Genomic DNA, 24,008 nt, shown 5'->3' on the forward strand with positions numbered 1-24,008 from the left:
TGTAGCACCATATTACCAGACATCCCTCAGCTGGAATGTTCCCAGGGTGATAGGCAGTGAGCAAGAGCCTCACCATAAACCTTTTTCAACTGGAATGGAAGAGTGAATCTCAAGGGAAAAGCATTCATGCTTGCAATGTGGCAATAGATTGTAGTCTATATCTTCTTTTGTATTATCTTTTCTCCCAAATCTATCTTCCCTCCTTCCTTTTTGTAAAGGGCAATGCCATCCTTGAAATACTCAGGATCAAAATCTTTCAGTATTATAATCTCAGTGTTACTTGATTCTTCACTCTTTACCCTTTTATAGTCAGTTATCCAGTCTCTCATCATTCCCCTTCTCTTTAACCATATAGCCTTCATACAGGCCTTCACAGCCCCCTTTTCTAAAAACAAGTTTTTATTGATGTCTTCTGATTTTTACATCATCACAGTTATGCCCAGAATCCTTGCTCCTTCCTTTTTCCTTATCAGATAACATCTCACATAACAAATAGTATTTCTTAAAGAGGAAAAAGATCAGCACAGCTGATTGGTACATTGAAAAAAATCTAAAGATATGTGCAATGTGGACCTCCCAATTCCAAGGAGTGATGGCTTGAGGTTTTTTTCCCATATTTATTAATTCAAATCATGCTTGATATTTATAATTTGATTACATTCACTTGATATTTTGTGCATGGCTATCCTTTTCATTTACATCGAGTCATTGTGTATATTGCTTTCTTGGCTCCACTTACTTCATCCTGGGTCAGTTTACATAAATCTTTTCATGCTTCTCTGTATTCATGACACACATCATTTTTACAGCACCATAACCTAATAATTTTTTTCAAGAATTAGTCCAATGGCTTCTACCCTGCTTTTCAATCCATCCTTCATCATCAGCATCAGCATCAGCATCATCACCCTCCATCATCATCATCATCATGGAGCACAGAGGTTGGCAAATTTAGGGCCATGGGTCTACTATGACCTCCATCTAAGGATATTTTTTACATTTTAAAATAAAGTTTTATAACTATTAAAATTATTTTCATTGTTAAATAAATTTTAAAACTATCAAAAATATTCTTAGCTCACGGCCGTACTGAAACAGGTTGTAGTAGGATTTGGCCCTTGGGCTATAGTTTGCCTACACTTGATCAAGAGCTTATTAAGCAACTGCTGTGAGCCAAGCACTCTACTAGGCACTAAGCATACACAGAAATGCAAGAACAGTCTCTGTCCTCAAGGACTTCACAGTTTAAAGGGAGAAACAACATACAAACAATTATGTGCAAAATATATCTTTCTATTCGCATGATAAATTAAAGGCAATCTCAGAGGGAAGATACAAGTATTTAGGCTACCTGAAGAAAGCGGAATTTTAGCTGAGACTTAAAGGAAGCTAGGAGACAAGTGTGGGGGCAGCCAGGGAAAAGGCATGGAGTTAAGAGTTGGAGTGTTATGTTCAAAGAATAAGCAATGAGGCCAGCATCACCAGATTGTAGAGTGTGCAAAAGGGAGTAAAGTGTAAGAAGAATGGAAAGGGATCAAGGGATGTGGTTTTGGAAGGCTTCAAAAAACAGAAGATTTCATATTTGATCCTAGAAGTAATAGGTAGCCTCTGACAAGGGTGGAGTGGGGTGTCACATGGCAAGTCCGGGGCTTTAGGATGTTCCATCAAAAACAGTTTAGTGTAGAATGGACTGGAGTAGGCAAAGACTTCAGGAAGAAAGTCTAACCAGCAGGCTTCAGCAAAGGTCCAGGTATGAGGTGATGAGGACCTGAATTAAGGTGTTAGCAGTATCAGAATAGAGAAGGAGGTGCACTTGATATATGTAGCAAAGGTAGAAATAGGACTTGGCAACAGATTGTATCTGAGAGGTTAGAGAGAGAGTGGAGTCAAGGAAGACACCTAAATTGTGAGGTGACAGAGTGACCCAGATGACAGGGAAGATAGTGGTGCCCTTAACAATTATAGGAAAATTGCAAAGAGGGGATGGTTTGGGGGAGGAAGAAGAGTTCAACTTTAGCTACGTTGAATATAAGGTGTCTATGGAATACCCAGTTTGAGGTGTCCAGTAGGTAGAGATGTAAAGAAAGGGATTAGAGGTAGATTTGAGAATCAGCAGCATTGAAGTGCTAATTGAATCCATGGGAGCTAATGAAATCACCAACTGAAAGTAACAAGAACAGAGCTTTGGGGGGAACCCACAGTTAGTGAGTTTGACCTGGATAAAGACTCAATAAAAAAGATTTAAATCGAGAAAGAACAGTATCACAAAAACATAGAAGAGAATATTAACAAGAAAAGAGTGGTCAACCGTGTCAAAAGCTGTAGAGAAATCAAAGGATGAGGATTGAGAAAAGGTCATTAGGTATGATGATGAAATCATTGCTAACTTTGGAGAGGGTAATTTCAGTTAAATGATGAATGAGGTCAGAAGCCAGCCTGCAGAGAGTTAAGAGAGTGAGAGTAAAGGAAGCGGAGGTACAAATTGTAGACAATCTGCTCAATAAGTCAATAAGAGACAATAGTTAGGATAAATAACTCAAGTGAGAGGTTTTTTTTGAGGACTTGGAGACATAGAAATGTTTGTAGGTAATGGGGAAGAAATCAGGAGACAGAGAGAGATTGAAGATTAGTAAGAGTGCGGATGATATGGGGAACAATCTGCTGGAGTATATGGGGTGGAATGTGATCACTTGTGAATGCAGAGGGGTTAGCCTCGACAAAGAGAAAGGTCATCTCGTTACATGAGATAGGTAAAGGAGGAGATAGTGGCAGAAAGCATCTGAATGAAGTGAAATGAGAAAGAAGGGAGAAGAATTTTTCAAATTTTTCTCTAAAACATGAGGCAAAATTCTTAGCAGGCAGATAGGGAGCAGCCCTGGGAGGTTTCAGGAGTGATAAAAAGGTTTCGAAAAGACACTGTGGTGAATGCGATAGAGAATCAATTATGGAGTAGGTTATGATTTTTTTACCCAGCTTCATTCAGCATTCCATGAATGGAGTGTGGGTGGAGTGATTCCAGGCTGAGGCTTGGCAGAGCAAGATTGGTGATAGGATAAGGTGGTAAGAACCTTGAAAGAGAGGACAGCATAGAGTTGAATGAGGTCACCAACAGGTCAATTGGAAAAGGAACTCTAGTTCTATGATGATGTGGATACATGAACACATATAATGTGAGGTCAAGTGACTAAAATCAAAAGCAGACAATGTATTCACACTGTACTTTTGCAAATAAAAATATTACACAACAGAGAATTTCATGTGGCTTGTGCTGCCTTGTTAAAGGCAATGTCCATGTCTTTCTTCTAAAAATTAGTTAATAATAGAAAAGTAGCAATCACTTTTTGTTGTCATTTTACTTGTTTTTTTTATTTTTTCTCTTATATTTGGTTTTGTTTGTTGACCAATTTTGGTTGGTTTTGATTTGGGTTAGGGTTATATTGTCTTTTCTTATTTGTTCACATATTTTAATGGTTTTTAGTTTTAGTGAAAGTTAAAACAAAAAACGATTTTTAAGAATTTTGAGAGAGAGAGAAGGAGGAGGAAGAGGAGGAGGAAGGGAGATTATTTGTTAAATGCTTTCTAAAAGATTCCTTCAAAGTCTGGAATTCGGCTCAGATTCAGTCTAGCTCAGTAGATTGAATCTGGCCCACTTGTGAAAACAGGAGTCACAAAGGGTGGGATCTCTTAAGACAACTCATTATGGTGAATCCATAATAAACTTTGTCTTTTCCCTTGGCTGGGAAGGCTTGAGTCGAATTCTTTTGGCAGGACCCGGCATGTCGGTATTTTGGGGTCATGCGCACCCCTAGAAACATACGGTTCCCTACCATTATCATTTTTTTTAAACCTCTTCACATGAAGTGAACATTTCAGGTATTGTGCTAGGCCCTGGTTGTGCAAAAACGAAAATGAAACAATCTTTACCATTAAGAAGCTTCGTTTCTAACTAATGAAACCACACATTCCTGTAAGTGTATGCAAAGTAAACGTGGGAGGACCAATGCAATCATGAAGTGATGTCTTGACTCATGAGTGAATTGAATTAAAGTGAGTCAGAGTTGCTCAAAGTCATCAGCCTCACTCTCTTCCCGAGTCACTGAAATCCAGTGGTAAGACAAAAGTAAAGATGACTGGCAATGACCTGGGATGCAGTGGATGACCTTGGCGTCTTCCATGTCTGACTAAGCTCTAAGCACTCCACAGTACCTGCTTCTGCTGCCTTCATGGCCATTGGAATGAATTGTTCTCATCTGCCCGTTCCACCAGGCGAAGTCTTCACATGTTTGGGGTAGACATCCCTCTAATGCACCAATGGAGTTGAAGCCTATTGGTTATCCTCTACCTGGTTTAGCCCGTCTACTAAAACAGTTTATCAGGTGTGGCCCCTATGCCTGCTACAGCTTCTTGGAACTACACTGGAGAGTTGGGTGAAGATGGACCTCAAAGATGGATAAGTAGTGCTGAAAAGGGCTCAGGCAGTCCCTATACCAAAGATGTTTGCCCTCCCTGAACACCCTACACACCCCAAACTTAATCAGTGTACAGTCATTTCCATTAAGTTATTGCTAAACAGATGACATCATCTTTGACTTATGATTGACACTGAGGAGCATGACTTCAATTCTAAATTTATTGACCAACTACTGTATGTTTACCACTGATCAAGATACTGGGGTGTTTGTGTGCACGCATGTGTGTATGTGTGTGTAATGGAGAATAGGCCATACAAAGATATATAATATGTTGTTTCTGACCTGATCTGTTGTGACTTACACAAATTAGAGAACATAAGACTATATAGTAAAGAGCTGAATACAATCATGTACCATGATTGTAAGTGGTAAAGATAAAAACAAAAAAAAAGTCTGGAATTCTGTAATCCTTTCAAGACTGGCATGCAGGGGACACAGAGTAAGAACTGATGAAGTCTGAATGTAGATCAAAGCATACTATTTTTCACTTTCTTCATTTTTTATGTTTTTTTTTCCTTTTGGTGTGTGTCTTCTTTTACAAAATGACTAATATCAGAAAATAAATATATATTTTCATTACTAATATGGCAAATATAGATAATTAGGTGTCCTGAAGCCAGCTCCAACAGAATATGTCTCTGTCTCTCTGTCTCTCTTTCCCTCGTTTCTCCCTCCCTCTCTCTCCCCTCCCACCTCCCCTCTCCCTCTCTTCTCTCTCTCTCTTCTGTCTGTCTGTCTATCTATCCATCTATCTACCTATCTGTCCATCCAAAATTGCACACAATACTCCTGCTGTGATCTGACCAGGCCAAATGTTAGCAAAAATCACTTCCTGGTCTGATTATATCATTTCCCTTTTCTATTCTGTCATCGCTTTGTATGGTATCTCCTTCTCTAGGCCTTATACTGAGCCATCCCCTCGATCTTTTAGTCCCTCTTTGTTATACCACTGCATACTTATAGTAGATTTTTCTCATCTACAAAATGAAAGGATTGAACCAGGCATTATCTAAGGGTGCATACAGCTCCAAGTCCTAGGATTCTAGACTTATATTAATTCTTCAGTACTTTAGTACAGTGGTTCTAAAATGTGACCCAAGGGTGATTGGGGGTCCCTGATCCCCTTGTAGGGCATCTGCAAAGTCGAAAATATTTTAAAAATAATACTAAGATGTTATTTATCTATTAAAATACTCCCTTTTCCAGATACATATCTGAGTAAGGCCATATTTTCATTATACACTTTATCCAAAACAATACATCACAATACACTGAGTGGAGAAGCACATAGGAAAAGTCAGTTTTCTTCTAAGCCAGACATTAAAGAGATTTTCAAAAACATTTTAAAATGCTACTCTTTCTAAACATTTTGGAAAATATAATTGTCATAAAAATGTTGTTTGTTACTAGATAACGGGTTTATTATCATTATGTTATGAATCACTAAATATTTTTAAATATATGTTTTCAAGGACCTGTTTGTACAAAAAAAATACTTATAGCAGCTCTTTTTGTGGTGGGATGCCCATCAGTTGGGGAATGGCTGGATGAGTTGTGTTATATGATTGTAAGGGAATACTACTATGCTATAAGAAATGATGAGCAGAATGATTTGAGAAAAACTTGGAAAGACTTACACAAACTGATGTAAAGTGAAGGGAGTAGAACCAGGGAGAACATTGTATACAATAATATCAATATCATATGTTAATCAATTGTGAATGACTTAGCTGTTATCAGCAATACTATGAGCCAAGAAAATTCTGAAGGACTCGTGATAAAAAATGCTATCCACCTGCCGAGAAAGAACTGATGAAGTCTGAATGCAGATCTAAGCATAGAATTTTTAACTTTCTTCATTTTTTATGGTTTTTTCCCTTTTGGTCTGTGTCTTTTTTAAAATGACTAACATGAAAAAATAAGTAAATATATGTTTTTCTTTCTAACATTGTAAATATAGATAATTGGGTATGCTGGAACCAACTCCAACTGAGTACATCAAATTTTCAGTGCAAGCATTTACATCTTGGAATTCAACAAACACTATACATTAGGACTTGATTCATTATTTTGTTGATTGTCTATACTGAAAAAAGTGATGGATAAAATATTAATAACACAGATTGAACTTAAAAGTGTTCCAGGAATACTTTTTCTTTTTTTTTTTTGAGAGTCAGCTGTTAAACATTTACCAACATACTTCTAGTTATAACCCACATAAACCCACAGTCATTTTTCAGTATAAAGGGGTCCTGAGGCCATAAAATTTGAGAACTTTTCCTCCAGTGGTTTGGGGATCTACTAGGTGTAAGACACTCCATTCATGCTGTCTCATCTAATGAGACTCTTGTCTATGCCCTGACACAAATTCTCCACAGTTGATAAATAAAACATTCTGGAAGATTTTCTCTAGTTCTTTTAATAATAAAATCATAGAATTATAATAATACCTTGTGTTTATTTAGTTATTTAAAATTAACAAAGCCCTTTGCTCACAATAACCCTGGGATGGTGGTAGCACAAGCATAGGCCTACAAGATGATCTGGGTTCGATGGCACGCTAAAGGAAACATTCTCATGGGCCATTCCCCTGGACTCTGGCTTTTTACTATGAGCACAAACATTTGTTAAAAGGCTCCAGGTAAAGAGCAATTCATCTCAGAAAGATCTGTGTGTTTTAATAGAGTAAGAGTTCAACATGAGCCAACAACATGATAGGAGAACTTTCTGATATCAGAGCCATCTGAAAATGGAAAGGACTGCCTTGGTAAGTAGTGAGCTCCAAGCCATCAGTTTGGAGTCTTTTAATCAGAATCTGAGTGATTCCCTTTCCAGGAGGCTGTAGGAGGAAGTCTCCTACTGGAAGGGAGATTGGGCTTGATGAATCCTGAGGTCCCTTCTAACTGTGATTCTCTGAATGTTTGTGATTTAACCTTTGTGTATGAGCTCATGCGTACCAGTGTGTTTGCGGTGCTTTGTGGATAGAGTGCTGGGACAGGAGTCAGGAAGTCTCATCTTCCTGAGTTCAAATCTGGTCTCAGACACTTACTAGCTTGTGACCCTGAGCAACTCACTACCCTGTTTGCCTCAGTTTCCTTGTCTGTCAAATGAGCTGGGGAAGGAAATAGCAAACCACTTCAATATCTCTGCCAAGAAAACCCCAAATCGGGTCAGAGAGTCAGACATAATGGAAATGACCAAACATCAACAACACATTTGGGGGAAGGGGAGAGGGAGAAGGGAAGAATGAGAGAAGGAAAGGGTAGGAGCAATCAGTGGAAATTGCAGAGAAACACATTTAGGCTTGGTACAAGAAAAACCTTATAATAACTGCTGCAGTCCAGCTATAGTATGGTCTCCAAGCAATGATGTAATGGCTACTTGTTGGGAGCATTGAGGAGTATAGAATATGGGTTGGATTAAATGACTTCAGATGTTCCTATCAACTACGAGATAATAATAACAATACTTTAATATAATAATAATAGCTAACATTTACATAGTACTTTAAGGTGTATAAAGTGCTTTACAAATATCTCATTTTATATTCACAACAATCTTCTGTTGATATTATCTTTACTCTGCGAATGAGGAAACTGAGGGGCAATAAAGTTAAGTGACTTTCCAGGGTCACACATCTACTAAATATCTAAGGCTGGATTTGAACTCAGGACTTTCTGACTCCAAAACCAGTACTCTCTCTACTTTGCCACTCAGCTGTCAAGATGCTGTCATTATATGACTGAGTGATTTTCTTTATAACTGACTGCATGTGAAACTTAGAGTTGTTTTATGTGAGTGAATGTAAGTATTGTTTTTGTTGTTGAGTTGTTTTTTTTTTCAGTTGTGTCCTACTCATCATGACCCCATTTGGGGTTTTCTTGGCAAAGATACTAGAGGGGTTTGCCATTTCATTCTCCACTTCATCTTACAGATGAGGAAACTGAGGCAAACAGGGTTAAATGAATTGCCCAGGGTCACATGGCTCACGAGTGTCTGAGCCCAGATTTGAATTCAGGATGATGAGTCTTCCTGACTCCAGGCTGGACACTCTACTGAGCTACCCAGCTGCCCAAGTATCATAACATGTGTATTTGAGGGTAGATGAACCTTGGAGCATTATAACAGCCTCCTAACTGGGTCTCTCTGCCTTGTCTCTCAAAATCTCCCTAATTCAGGTTCAACCATGCTAATGCCCTGCTCACAAACCTTCTGTGGCACCTCATTGCCGATATGATAAAAGAACAAACTCTGTAGCTTTGTATGCAGAAGTCTATTGGTTTTCCTCAGGTATACAGGGCCTGCCAGCCATTCAGGTGAGCTGCTATTAGGGACAGGCTTCTGAACCATTACTACAGGTCTGAACAGCCAAGCTGTCCCTAAGGCTTTGTAGTTGCAAATCCCAGTGTCTTATACATAGACAATACTCAATGCTTAATTGTTCATTGATTGACACAGAGGACATCTAAGCATTTCTATTCATTCTTGAGATCTTAAGCAGAATTCTTTCTTCAATGCATAGAATATAACTATTCAATCTGTTGTCAAGTCTTATCTTCCCCTTTGCAACATTTCTTGTACATTTGTCCTCTCCACTGACACAGCTACCATCCTGGTGCAAGATCCTCTCCTCAAGACTGTACTATTGCAAGAGTCTGCTGGTGGGTTTTCCTGCCTCAAGTCTCACCCCACTCCAGTCCATCCTCCACTCAGCTGTCAAAGTAATCTTTCTAAAATGAATGTCTGACCATGTCTCCACCTTACTCCTTCCCCTGTAAGAAACTTCAGTTTCTTCCTATTCCCTCTAGGATCAAATACAGAGTCCTCTGTTTGCTTTTTAAAGTCCTTCATAATCTGGCCCCTTCCTATCTTTCCAGTGTTCTTCATTCCCTTCCTGGTACTCTACCAGACATTGACGATGGCCAGCTTGATATGATCTTCAGACACAACACTCTCTGTCCAGTCACCTGACTCCATGACTTTTCACTGGCTGTCTTCCATGCATGCCTGGAATGTTCTCCTTTCTCAATTCCTCCTTCTGTCTTCCTTCATGTCTCAGTTCAAATCCTGCCTTCTGGGGGTGCTCTCTTCTAATGCCCCCCTCATCCCCACTAATATTCTTTTTCTCTGAAATTATCTCAAATTTACCCTGTTTATATCTTATATGTACATAATTGTTTCTACATTGTCTCCCTTATTAGAACGTGAGCCCTTTAAGTGAAGAGATAACTGTTTTTGCTTATCTTTATATCTCCAGCAATTAGGACAGAGCCTGGCACACAGTAAGCATGTAATGCTTGTTGACCAACTATAAAAATTATTTGTCTCTAATTACTGTATTTGAATCCACAACACAATTTTAAGTAAGATCTAAAGAAATACAAATAGAACTTGGCATCTTTCTCTATGAACTTAAACTTTTCTCAATAACTTTTTGATCTTCTCTATGTTATGGAGTGTGTGTGTCTGTTTGTGAGTTTGTGTGTGTGTTTGAAATAAGTTTTGCTGTTGTTCAGTCATGTTTCACTTTTGTGCCCCCATTTGGGGTTTTCTTGGCAAAAATACTGGAGTAGTTTGCTATTTCCTTCTCATTTGACAGATTAGGAACTGAGGCAAATGGGGTTTTTTAGTGGCTGGCCCAGGGTCACGCAGCTAGTAAGTGTCCAAGGCCAGATTTGAACTTAGGAAGATGAGTATTCCTAATTCCAGGTACATTTGCCATCTCTATCCCACTGTGCCACCTAGCTGCTCTTTAAATAATTTTGAATAGTTCCAACTCACTGGGAGCCCTTAGTGGCATCAGCAACCCTTCACAAACATATTCTTGGCTATAGATCTGGCTGTATCTTTGTCTCTGGTTCTTTAGAACATCAGACTAATTTGGCAACAATAGCCATTGAAGGTTACTTTTCTTCTGGAATCATTGATCTCCTTTATCCATCAAAAGAAACCTCCATTCCAAGAACAGACTACACTCCCCCAAGTGTCCAGCTCTCTCTCCCCAGCTCTAATATACCCAAGAACAAATTCAACACTTATTTAGCATTGACAATGGGCTGGGCACCACCAGCACTCAGAGAGACAAAATTTTAGATAACTCAAGTACTCTGCTCTTATAGAACTTATAGTCAAATAGGTGACTAATAGATACACATATAATATATAAGACAAATACATGCAATGCGTAATGTCAAGAACCCTCAGGAAAGCCCCCAGGACATTTGGTAGAGGATTTACTAGAAGACAGAAAGAAAAGGATGAAAAATCCTGAATGTTATGGGTTGGAATCACATGGATAAAAGACTCATGCCAGTGGGATCACTGATCCACTCAAATATCAAGGAAACATCCAAGTGCAATAACAATATATTAATATATCTATTTCCCACATGGCAGGGCAGAGAAAAAGACCATCTTTGCGATCTGTATTTCTTTGTATTCAAAGTAGGAATGCTCAGGAGTGAATTGATTTTTCCACTCACAAAAGAGTTTCCCTGAGGTTTCGCCAGCTTGGCTAAGTGGTGTTTACCTTGGGTTTAAAATAAAAATCCTTAAATGTTCTTCTTAATCAAAACCGTAGCAGCTTCCACCTCACATACAAATCTGCTTCTGACTTTTTAAAAGCAAAAATTCTTAAACTTTTAGTGTCATTGAACTCTTTGGAAGCCTGATGCAGCATTTATAGACCCCTTCTCAGAATAATATTTTTGAATACCTAAAATAAAATGCCTAGGATTATGCAAGAAACCATTTATATTGAAATGCAGGTATGAAAATATTACAAAAACAAGTTCACAAACACAAGGTTAAGAATGCCTGTTTTAAAGAAATCTACTCCCTTCCCAAAAGCAGAATTTTGAACCAGATTCATTTGGACAGAATATAAGTTCCAAAAGAAGAAATATCAACCACACTGGAGGTTGGAATTATAAAACCTTGGATTGAAACCAAGCTCTGCAGTTTACCACCTGTGAGATCTTGGGAAAATCAATCCTCTTTTCTGGGACCTCTCCATCTGGAAAAAGAGAGGATTGGGTTTCCATATCTGTTGTCCTAGAAGTAGAAGACTTCTTTTGAGGTAAAGTAGAAGACCTCTAGCTTTCAATTGTTGGATCTTGGGATCCAGTGGCTGAAAGATGCAAGGGACTTAATTTGTTCTTTGTTCATATCACATGTTCTTTGTTCATATCCTTTCTGCTACTCACCCCTCCCTCTCAGTGACCTCCTTTCCCCATCCTTCTGAAACTCTGTATAACCTTGTCCCGGATTTGCTTCATCCTAACTGCATAGACAATGGGGTTGAGCATGGGTGGTACCACTACATACAGATTGGCTAGAAGGATGTGAATATGGCGGGGGATAATACCCCGGCCAAAGCGGTGGGTGAGGAAGGAGAAAAAGGCAGGTGTATAAAACATGAGGATCACACAGACATGGGCACCACAAGTGCCAAGAGCCTTATGGCGTGCACCTTGGGATGGCAGGCGAAAGACAGCACGGAGGATGAGAACGTAGGAGACAACAATGAGAATTGCATCAATGCCCAACGTTGAAAGGGCCGCACAAAGACCATAGATGATGTTGACACGGATGTCCCCACACGCCAACCGGGCCACACCCATGTGTTCACAATATGTGTGGGGTACTCTATGATGACCACAGTAGGGCAGCCGGTGGAGGAGAAAGACAAGGGTTGCAACAGTGGAGAAAGCTCTAGCAAAACCAGCCAGTCCCATCCTGCCAAGGACCTTGTAGGTGAGGACAGACGCATAGCGCAGAGGGTCACAGATGGCCACATAACGATCAAATGCCATAGAAAGCAATGTGGCTGACTCCAGGGCTGAGACAAAGTGGATGAAAAAGACTTGGGTGAGACAGGCAGGGAAGGGAATGTCATGAGCTTGAAACCAGAAGATGGCTAGGGCCTTGGGCACAGTGGTGGTAGAGAGGATGAGGTCTGTGATGGCAAGAAGAGAGAGGAGGATGTACATAGGTTCATGAAGGCTCTGCTCTGAGATGATGACCCAAAGAAGGAGAATATTGCCACCCATGGCTGTGGTGTACATCATAATGAAGGGAAATGAGAGCCAGAGGTGATTAGTTTCAAGGCCTGGGATTCCCAGTAGAATGAAGGAGGTTGGGTGAAATTTGGAGTTGTTAGCTGGCAACATGGTAGAGATCAGGTTCTACTCTGCAACTTTTAAACTGCTTTGGTCACCACCTATAGAGAGGGTGATAGGGAGGAATTCAATTAAATTCAATGAAACATGAAATTACCAAGCACCTACAGTGTGTATAATGTATTGTTCTAAGAGATGGGTAATATAAAAATGAAAATCAAAGGATTCCTCTAGGAGGTTATTCTACTGAAAATGAGTGGGTGATATTGCATCATGTACATAAATAAGAGGGCAGCTAGGTGGAGCAGTGGATAGAGTACTGAACTTGCAATCGGGAAGTGTCATCTTCATGAGTTCAAATCTAGCCTCAGACACTTACTAGCTGTGCAACCCTGGACAAGTCACTTAACCCTGTTTGCCTCAGTTCCTCAACTATCAAAGAACTGGAGAAGGAAATGACAAACCATTCTAGGATCTTTGCCAAGAAAACCTTAAAATGGGGTCACAACACTGAAATGACTGAACATCAACACACATATGAACGTATGAAAGACAAACACAGTAAGTGAAAAGTGATTTTTTTACTTAGAGTAGAGAGGGAGAAGAGAACACTGACAACTGTGGAGAATGGGGAAAATTTCCTATAGGAGACAGCACCTAATCTGCACTTTGAAAAGGTCTAGGAATTTCCTGAGCCAGAAGCAAGGGAGAGATGCAGGCCAGGAGATTTGATAAGAGAACTAGAGAACATGCCATATGACCAAAACACCAAAGGGACTGGGGAGATTTAGTTTGGAAAAGAAAAAGCTGTCTTCTAGTATTTCAGGGCCTGATGCATGGATTAGACTTGTTTTTCTTTGGCCCTAAGTTTTTTCACTTCTCAGGCCTCAGTTTGTTCATCTGTAAAATAGGTAAGCCAGGTTAGTCTAGAAGTTCTCAAAGTACAGAGTCTGTGGTCTAAATGCTTTCAGGGGGTTCTCAAGGTGAAAGCTATTTGCATGCATAGTAATACTAAAATATTATTTACCTATTGAAATAATCTTCCCTTTTCCAACTACATATCTGTGTGAAGCTGTATTTCCTCAATGTATTTGAACCAAAACAACATTTTGCAACAGATTGAATCCTGAAGCAGGTATGTGAATTTGGCTGCCTTCTATTAAGCCAATATTAAAGAGATTTGCAAAAGTAGGTAAGACAATGCTATTCTTATTATTTTTTTTTGCTTTGTAAAAGTAGTTATTTTTATTAAAAATGTTCTTTATGTTAACATGTAATGATTTTATTATTTTAAAATAGATTAATAAATATGTCACGGTAGCGGTGGGGAATAGACATTCAATGAGAGAGAGGACTTTCAAGCATTCTTGATGAAAAGACCAGAGCTGAATAGAAAATTTGACTTTCAAATACAAGACTTAAGACAAACATACAAAGGTAAACAGAAAAGGGAAATCATAAGGGACTTAATAAGGTTAAACTGTTTACATTCCTAGATGAGAAGATGATACTTGTAACGCATAAGATCTTTCTCATTATTAAGGTAGTTACATATATATATGTATACATATATATACATTATATATATATATATACACACACACACATACACATATAGACAGAGAGTACAGGTGTGAGTTGAATATGAAGGTATGATATCTAAAAAATAAAATTAAGGGGTGAGAGAGGAATATACAGAAAAAAAGAGAAAGGGAAAAGTAGAATGGGGTAAATTATCTCACATAAAAGAGGCAAAAAAGCTTTCACAGCAGAGGAGAGCGGGAGCAGTGAGTGAACCTTACTCTCATCAGAATTGACTCAAAGAGGGAATAACATACATATTCCATTGGGTATAGAAATTTATCTTAACTGACAGGAAAGTAGGAATGGAAGGAAATAAGAGAAGAAGGGGGGTGATAGAAGGGAGGGCAGACTCGGGGAAGGGGTTGTCAGATGCAAAACAGTTTTGAGGAGGGACAGGGTGAAAGGAGAGAGAGAATAGAATAAATGGGGTGGGGAGGATGGAAGGAAATACAGTTAGCAATAGTAACTGTGAAAAAAATTGAAGCAAGTTTCTCTGATAGAGGTCTCATATCTCAAACATATGGATAACTGAGTCAAATTCATAAAAATAGGAGCCATTTCTTGACTGATAAATGAGCAAATATATAATCAGTTTTCAGATGAAGTAATCAGAGCTATCTATATATCATATAAAAATACTCTAACTCATTATTGATTGGAGAAATGCAAATTAAAACAGTTCTGAGGTACTATCTCATACCTATTAGAGTGGCTAATAGGACAGAAAAGGTAAATGACAGATGTTGGAGAGGATGTGGGAAAAAATGAGACATTAATGCACTGTTGGTGGAGTTGCAAACCAATTCAACCATTCTGTAATGCAATTTTGAACTATGCACAAGGGGGCTATAAAACCATGAATACCCTTTGACTTAGCAATACCACCACTAGGTCTAGATCCCAAAAGAGGTAAAAATCAAAAAGGAAAGGGACCTAGATATACAAAAATATTTACAGAAGCTCTTTTCTGGGGGCAAAAAATTAGACGTTGAGGGAATGCCCATCAATTGGGGAATGGCTGCACAAGTTGGAATACTGTTGTACTATAAGAAATGATGAGAAGAATGCTCTCAGAAAAACCTTGCTCTTATATAAGTGCTAATGCAAAGTGAAATGTACTGTGTACAAAGTAACAACAATACAATGATCCAAGACAACTCTGAAGGACATACGATGAAAAATGCTATCCATCCCCAGAAAAAGAACTGATGGTGTCTGAATACAGATTAAGGCATACTTTTTTTTACTTTATTTTTTTTAGCTTTATGAGTTCTGAGTTTTTGAGTACTATGTTTTCTTTCGCAACATGACTACTATGGAAATGTTTTGCATATCATGTATAACCTATACTGAATTGCTTGCCTTCTCAATGGAGGATAGGGGGAGGAAGGGAGAGAATTTGGGACTCAAAGTTTTAAAAACAAATGTTAAAAATTTTACATGTAACTGGAGAAAAATAAAATAGTAAATAAAAAAGAAAATGTAGGACTTTTTTAATTTCAGTTTTAATTTCTATTACAATAAATATTGATAGATATGATCCATATACATGAAAGCTCTTTGAAGTTCTCAATAATTTTTAAGAATTTAAAGGAGACCTGAGGCCAGAAATGTTGAGAACCACTGGGCTAGACTATTTCTAAAGCCTCATTTGCTCTTAATACCACGGTCTTATGAACTACATGAAAGGGGCATTGGGTGGAAGTTTCATAAAGGCAGATTTAGGTTCATGGTAAGAACATACTTCTTGGAAATTAAAGCTGTCCCAAAGTGAAATGGACCTTGAACAGTGGTGAGTACTTTTGTCATTTGAGGTCTTCAGGTTGAAGTTTGATGATCACTTATCAGGGATGTTTGAGAGGAGATTCCTGGTCAGGTATTTATTGGATTGTGAGACAATCTACATTTTTTCAATTTGATAATGAAGTTGGTTGGTCTAGCAAAAAAACACCAGAAAGAAATTATAGCCCCCTCATTACCTACCTAGACTGCTTTATACAAGATAGGATAAAACAGCGACTATTTTCTCTCTGAATCTTTACACTGTAAACTTTGTCATTTACACAAATGTCTTCCCCTTCCTCTCTATGACTGCTGCCTCCCCCCCATCTCAGCATTTTCTCCTATTTTCTCTTGCTCTATTTTAATTAAAATTTGATACACAGTTTGGAACAAGGGTTCTTATCCTGGGATCTGTGAACTTGGTTTTAAATACATGCTTTTTTAAAAAACTGTTTCAATATAATAGTTTTCCTTTGTAATGCTGTGTATTTTATTTTATACATTTAAAAACATTATTTTAAGAAGGGGTCCATAGATTTCATCAGACTGCTGAAAGGGACCATGACATAAAAAATAGTAATACATTTTGATTTAGAGAAAACAAATAAAAAACCAACACAAACATGTCGGTATAATGCAGTACCATTCTCACCAGCCATAAAATACTCTCTTAAACTACTTAATCTACTCCTTTTATTTTCCAGAAATGACTATGTACAAACTAAGCTGTCCTTCATAGCAGAGGATGATGTGACTAATTATGTTTTTCTAAATAGGTACCAAACAGCAGGGAGCTGAGATTAATGCCTTCAGACTACTCAGTTCTCACAAGTTACCAATCCCCAAGCCTATCAACGACCGTGGATTGGCCTATTGTTGATTCATATTTTCCACATTACTGCCTAGCTAAAAGTATCTCACAAATCCTGGAACTAGCATTATTGGGTATAACTGGTATTCTTTACTTTTTTCTCATTGTTGAGTTAAGGATAAATTTGATGACTTCTGGAAGCTTCTGGCATAATCATGACTAGTGTTTAGTGCCTAGTCAGAATGAATCTTCAAGTTATAATTTTGGGCAATTTATTAAATCTATTATAACCTTACTTCCTTGCAATTTGTCATCATTTTGACCCATTGAGTTGCATCTGTTCAGCCTATCCAAGTGCCTTCTCTCTCTTCTTTTCATGAACCATTACCTACAATCCTCCTAACTTTTCAGAGAAAAAGAGAAAGAGAAAAATTTAATAGTCACTTAAGACATTTGTGAATGTAGCCTTTCTCTATGGTGTTAGAAACAGCTTTCTCTAGCAGCCTCCTCTGGTGCCTTACTGTGGCATGAAAGCAACTTGGAGCTCTCAAAGGCTGTTTAACCAAGTGAAAGTGCTTGAAGCACAGGCCCAGGGCAAGACTATGTATCTAGTACCCAAGAACAAACCTAGTTAAATCGGGAGTCACTCTGCCACTTGATTGGCCACTATCACCATAAAGCTGGTCACCATGAACTTCTTTGTTGGGGTCAGAGCAGTTCATGACACCACCTACTAAGAAGTGGGGGGAAGGGTGCCACCTGCCTCAGATGGCAGGCCAACACTGACAAAATCACTGAACTTTTCAAGTGTTAGAACTGTAAAACATCAGAACTGGGAGGAAATTTGTGGATCAACCAGTCTAAGGAATCCCATCTGTAACATGTCTGAGAAGTTGTCATCCAGCCTCCACTAGAATGCCTACAGGGATAGGGAACCCACTACTTCAGAACACAGCTCTAACCAATCCTCCTGACACAGGTTGTGAGGTACTAGGGTCAATATGCTGGTGGCCAGTTGCTTTTTGTGCTCTCCTCTGAGTGTGAACTAAGAGTCCAGGACTTCCCCTATAGGAAATAAGAGAGAGCCAAGATATCAGGTCTCCTGAACCCCTTTCCCCCAACTATTAACTATCCTTCCTCCCTTCTAGTAGATTAGGGGCAAAGATCTGCCCCAGAGGGAACATGTTTGGTGGCAGAAAGGAAAAAGACTTGATCTGCTTTTCTCTCTACATCTTTAGGTCAGGGGACACTTTGGGAGGCCTCCCAACCATTCCCCATTCTCTTGGTAGAGAAACATCAAATATGCCTAGACCTAGAAAAATCTCTGCTCTTCTTAGTTACCACTAACCCTGGGTTATCTTTTGTCACTAGGTCCCTGTGTCTCATACCCCTAACTCTCTGAAAATTTGTCTAGAAGTCTAACCTAAGGATCTTCAGCTCCATCACTTCTTTTCCTAAGCCTATCTAAACAGCACAGGGTCTGGAGTTCTGATTCTGGAATGATGTTATAGATTGATGGAAATAATAGCATAGACACTATGGAGGTCTTCATTTTCAAAAATGATCCAGGAAAGTTATAGACTCACCTAATCTTTTCCTTGATGTGAGGTTGGAAAGGACATAAAGACCCAGAGACCCAGCCACACAGAGACAAATGTATTTATAAACATGAGCACCGAGGTGCACAAATAGAGACGTCCCTGGGAAAGAAGGAGTATTTATCTTGCTCCTCCCCAGGGGTCCTGAGCTGCGTGGCAGAGCTCTTGATGTTATTCAGGTCAAATTGGCCTCAAACTTTCTGCTTCTTTCAATCCTACCGCTGAGGATTAGTGATGGGTAGCAGAAAAGACACAAACCCTGTCCTTGCCAAATGACTCCCTTCTCTACACAAACAGGCCACTCTCATACACACACAAACACACACACATTTACACTCAAACTCATGTCTGATTTCTCATATACATACTATTTGAGTCTCTTATATACATATGCAGTCTATTATATATACCAGTCTGTTATACATGCATACTTTGAGTCTCCCACATACACATGTAGTGTCATGCACTTTATCATATACATATATCCTGAGTCTTCCTTGAACCCAGCATAACACACAAACACACACACACACACACACACACACACACACACACACAAAACCCTCTGTGCCCATCTAGTTTAAGCCATCTGTGAAAAAAGAATCTCTTTACAGCACAACTAACACCTGGTCATCCAGCCTTTCTCTGAAGGCAGAATTGTGCTGGAGGACTAGCTGATTCTTAAATGATCAGTGTGAGTGTTGCCACAAATCAGAACCTGATTTAGTGGTTTGGTTTTTTATTATCTAGACTTAAGAAAATGATGGAGAAAATGTTAATGGTGCAGATTAAACTTAAAAGTGTGTTGGAGGAACTTTTTTTTTCTGCGAGCTCCTGAACAACCTCTGTCTGCCTCAGTCTTCTCATCTGTAAAATGCATCTATCTCCTGGGGCAGTTGTCAGGATAAACTGAGATATTAGATATAAAGCACTTTGCGAATTTAAAGTGCTATACAATTTTAGCTATTACTACCACCCCAGATATCTTCTAATGGGGACAAAGTCAGAGTATCACTTCCTTATTCCTGGAAACTGTCTATCAATGCATCTCAAGATTGCATTAGCTATTTTTTTTTTTTTTGCTGTAGACTCATATTGAGCTTGTTGTCTGCTAAAAACTACTAAAGCTAATATTTTTGAGACCAATGGCTGACTAACCATGCCTACTCCATTTTATTGTTATTCAGTCACTTTTCAGTTGAGTCTGATTCTTCCTGACCCCATTTGAGGTTTTCTTAGCCAATAGACTGTAGTGGTTTGCCATTTTCTTCTCCAGCTCATTTTACATATGAGAAACTGAGGCAAACAGGGTTAAGTGATTGACCCACAGTCACATAGCTAGTAAGTGTATGAGTACAGATTTAAACTCAGAAGATGAGTTTTCCAGAATTCAGGCCCAGCACTCTATCCATTTCAACACCTAACTGCCTACTCCATCCTGTACTATAAATACTAAATTGTGTTGAGGGTCATATATTCTTAAGCTTAAAAATTTAATGGTACGTAGCATTTATCTTTGTATTGCCACTCTTTTTATAGACTTGCCTAAACTGAGGATTGGGTGAGGTTGGGAATGTGCTCCTTACTGCATATGCTGAAGGAGGGGGATGAAGAAGTTGTTTGCTCCTGGACATAATGCCATTCAACTGAGGGAATGCCATGAACTTTTAAAAATTAATTTATTTTTAGTTTTAAATATTCAGTTCCACAAGATTTTGAGTTCCAAATTTTCTCCCCATCTCTTCCCACCCCCCACTTCAAGAGAATGTGCATACTGTTTACCCTTCCCCCACTCTGCCCTCCCTATAACCCCCTTCTTTTATCACCTTCCCTTCTATTTTCCTGTAGGGCAAGATAGATTTCTATACCCAATTGCCTATATATATATATATTATTTCCCAGTTAGATGTAAAAGCAATTTTTAAGATTTGTTTTTAAAACTTTGAGCTCCAAATTTTCTCCCTTCTCCCCCGCTCATGCATGCTTGTTGAGAAGGCAGACAATTTGATATAGGTTATACATGTGCAGTTATGCAAAACACTTCCATAATAGTCATGTTGTGAAAGACTAACTATATTTCCCTCCATCCTATTCCATCCCCCTTTTATTCTATTCTCTCCTTTGACCCTGTCCTTCCTCAAAAATGTTTGCTTCTGATTATCCCCTCTCCCAATCTGTCCTCCCTTCTAGCATCCCCCCTCCTCCTATTATCCCCTTCCCCCCTACTTTCCTGTAGGGTAAGGTAGATTTCCATACCCAATTGAGTGTGCATGTTATTCCCTCCTTAAGCCAAATCTGATGAGACTAAGGTTTACACGTTCCTGCTCACCACCCCCCTCATCCCCTCCAATGTAAAAGCTTTTTTATTGCTTCTTTTCTGTGAGATAACTTACCCCATTCTACCTCTCCTTTTCTCTTTTTCCCAGTACATTCCTCTCTCACATCTTAATTTTATTTTTTAGATACCATCCCTTCATATTCAACTCACCCTGTGCCCTCTGGCAATATATATTCCCTCCAAACTTGATTTTGTTTCTGCAGTTGAACTGTTTCTTTATGGCTGCTGGCGATATTTTCTCCTTGACCTGGGAACTCTGGAATTTGGCTACAATATTGCTGGGAGTTTTCCTTTTGGGATCTCTTTCAGGAAATGATCGGTGGATTCTGTCAATTTCTGTTTTCCCCTCAGGTTCTAGAATATCAGGGCAGTTTTCCTTGATAATTTCTTGAAAGATTATATCTGGGCTCCTTTTTCAATCATGGCTTTCAGGTAGTCCAATAATTTTTAAATTAACTCTCCTGGATCTATTTTCCAGGTCAGTTGTTTTTCCAATGAGAATATTTCACATTTTCTTCAATTTTTTCATTCTTTTAGTTTTGTTTTATAATTTCTTGATTTCTCATAGAGTCATTAGCTGCCATTTTTTTCCATTCTAACTTTAAAGAAATTATTTTCTTCAGTGAGCTTTTGGACCTCCTTTTCTATTTGACCAATTCTGCTTTTTAAAGCATTCTTTTCCTCATTGGATTTTTGGATCTCTTTTTTGCCATTTGGGTTAGTCTGTTTTTAAGGTGTTATTTTCTTCAGTATTTTTTGGGTCTCCTTTAGCAAGCTTTTGACTCATTTTTCATGATTTTCTTGCATCACTCTCATTTCTCTTCCCATTTTTTCCTCTACTTCTCTTATGTGACTTTCAAAATTTTTTAAGTTCTTCTATGGCCTGCAACCAATTCATATTTTTTTCTTGGAGGTTTTGGATGTAAGAGCTTTGACTTTGTTGTCTTCTTCTGGTTGTATGTTTTGATCTTCTTTGTCACCAATGTAAGATTCTATAGTCTTGAGTTTTTTCCACTGTTTGATCATTTTCCCAGACAACTACTTGATTTTTTTTAACTCTTTGTTAAGTTAAGATTCTCCTTCCAGTGTGGAAGGTGTACTGTCCCAAGTTTCAGGGGTTTTGTGCAGTTGTTTCAGAGATACTTCTAGGGACTTGTAAATTTTCACTTTTTCCATGATTGTATGATCAAAGGAGAGGTATTTACTCCTCTCCTGGCCTGTGCTCTGGTCTGTGAGTAAGCACAAGCACTCTTTTCTGCTTAGGAACTGTGAGAAGGATTGCCTTTCCTCCATAGCCACAAGCCCCATGATGCCATCTCTCCTCCTCACCCCAGGACCATCACCCAGGACTGTAATTCAGATCCAAGCATGGACATGGACATGACATGAACAAAGCAAGCTGCCTCAGTGCCAGCAAAAGAAAACCCTGAAATCCCCCTCTGACCAGCTGCTCAATCCTCCTACCATTTGTGGACCAAGAGCTCCTGAAGCAGCCACTGCCCCTGCAGCCTCCACCTCCCTGGAGCTGGAGCCAGAACTCACTCCTCTCTCACCCAGGTCCAATAGACCTTTCATACTGACCTTCTAAGTTATCTTTGAGGTTTGTGGGTTGTTGTAACAGCAAGCATCCTAGCATACCCAGGATGGCTTGCTAGTACAGGTTCTTTGATCTGCTTCTGAAGGAAAGATAGCCTTAAAGGGGTGAACAATCTTACTTTAATTACATTCACCAGTTCAGGGGAAAGGTCAGCACCCTGAACATGGATAAAATACAAGCAGAGAAAATAGCACAAGAACCAACAGACAGGGCTCCAGCTGTCTGATCGAAGTGTTACAAACAGCTATGTATACCACCGGGTCAGGGGAGCACAGATACATCTGAATAGTTGTGGGGGCTCTGAACAAATAGCTAATCAGAGACCTATCCAGGGAATCAAAAATTCCTTATGATAAGTGAACCTCCAAAGCAAAATACCAACCTCAAAATATATATGCATTTTTGGCTAATAGGCTCAGAGGCAGAAGGCATCACAACCCTTGTGACTCAATGCCTAATTAGCTTAGTACCAAAAGGTGTGAGAGCCATCCTACAAGCAATCCCCCCCATAAGTAAGCTTTCACTTTAAACAATTTTCTCCCTCAATGGGCTCTATTTGACTCAGGATGTATCACAGCTGTGATTGAACACATGTGGTCTCATAGGCCTATAAATGGATAGGGAAGATCTTCCTATTCCATTAACATTACAGTTGTGAAGTGTGGAAACCACCATGCCTGTCTGTCCATGCTGGTGTGGCCAGAGTTGGTCTGTGCTCTTCTCCCAGCCTGGTACAATAGACCTTTCCTGTCGACCTTCCAGGTTGTCTTGGGCTAGAAATTTGTTTCACTCTGTCATTTTGTGGGTTCTGCTGGTCTATAACTTGTTTAGAAACATTTTATAGGTATTTGGAGGGTTTTGTGGGAGAGTTCGAGCAAGTTCCTTCTTTACTCCACCATCTTGGCTCACCCCTCCTCCCCCTGATACCATGAACTTTTGTAAAAAGAAAGGAAGAGATATAATGATGAACAAAGGAAACCAGTTCCCCATGACATATCATATAGTATTTATGAATATCTGAGTGCAGCCACATTGGAACAGCCTGGAGTCTTTTAACTGTACCTATATTATATACAGACTGAAGTTGAGCATGGTTTCAGATCATCAAACAAAGGCAGTGAGTAGTGGCAGCAGCCAAAGTTGGTTATTTGCTCAGGTGAAAGATTAGTGCCAGATACAGTCAGATTTCAAAGCCTATGGTTCCTCAAGAGAGGCAGAATTAGAAAAAAGAAGTGACCATGAGTTCCTGGAGTCACTCCACAGAATTGGGACTGATTTTCCAAGAGGTTTCCTTGTGGTTAGAAAAGCTCCAAGGTTCATGACCTTGCTACCTCCTGTGGGAGCAACTAGAAGAAGAATTACATTTCCAAGTCTTGCTAAAAATGGAGAAGCAGCCTGATGAGAAAAGAATCATGAAGGCTAGAGAGATATGCATACCCTCGGTGTATTAACGTTGTCTTTTGAATTAATGTATAATACTCAGATTAAAGTTTTATATAATACAGTGATTCACAAGTGAATAAATAAGGTACAAATCACTCAATGAGAGAAATGAGCCAATGGGTAGGAACATAATGAGCCAGAATGTGATTGGAAAAAATCCATGGTAAACTGGAGACAAATGTTCTGACATACAAAGCGGGGAGAACTAAGGGGCGAGAAGTATCCAGTTTTCTAAGTCAGAAAGAGCCTGCAAGTAACCCCAG

General features: G+C 39.1%; 1 protein-coding gene across 1 annotated transcript; it reads right to left on the reverse strand.

Moving 5' to 3' along the window:
• Positions 1–9,884: 9,884 nt before the first annotated feature.
• Positions 9,885–12,643, reverse strand: LOC118838329 (olfactory receptor 52B2-like). The gene is made up of 2 exons (XM_036745583.1): positions 11,729–12,643; positions 9,885–9,911 (listed from the first exon to the last, which is right to left on the reverse strand). Exons 1-2 carry the CDS (start codon positions 12,641–12,643, stop codon positions 9,885–9,887), a joined length of 942 nt encoding a protein of 313 aa, XP_036601478.1.
• Between the last annotated feature and the right edge of the window lie 11,365 nt (positions 12,644–24,008).

This window comes from Trichosurus vulpecula, chromosome 2 (genome assembly GCF_011100635.1).
Source record: "Trichosurus vulpecula isolate mTriVul1 chromosome 2, mTriVul1.pri, whole genome shotgun sequence".
Lineage (NCBI taxonomy): Eukaryota > Metazoa > Chordata > Mammalia > Diprotodontia > Phalangeridae > Trichosurus > Trichosurus vulpecula.

Excerpts from the sequence above, each read along its gene's own strand:
- LOC118838329 (XM_036745583.1), bottom strand. The coding sequence starts at position 12,643 with ATGTTGCCAGCTAACAACTCCAAATTTCACCCAACCTCCTTCATTCTA. Across the intron at positions 9,912-11,728 it reads TGAAGCAAATCCGGGACAAG|ATCAAAAAGTTATTGAGAAA; the intron begins GTTATACAGAGT and ends AACATAGAGAAG.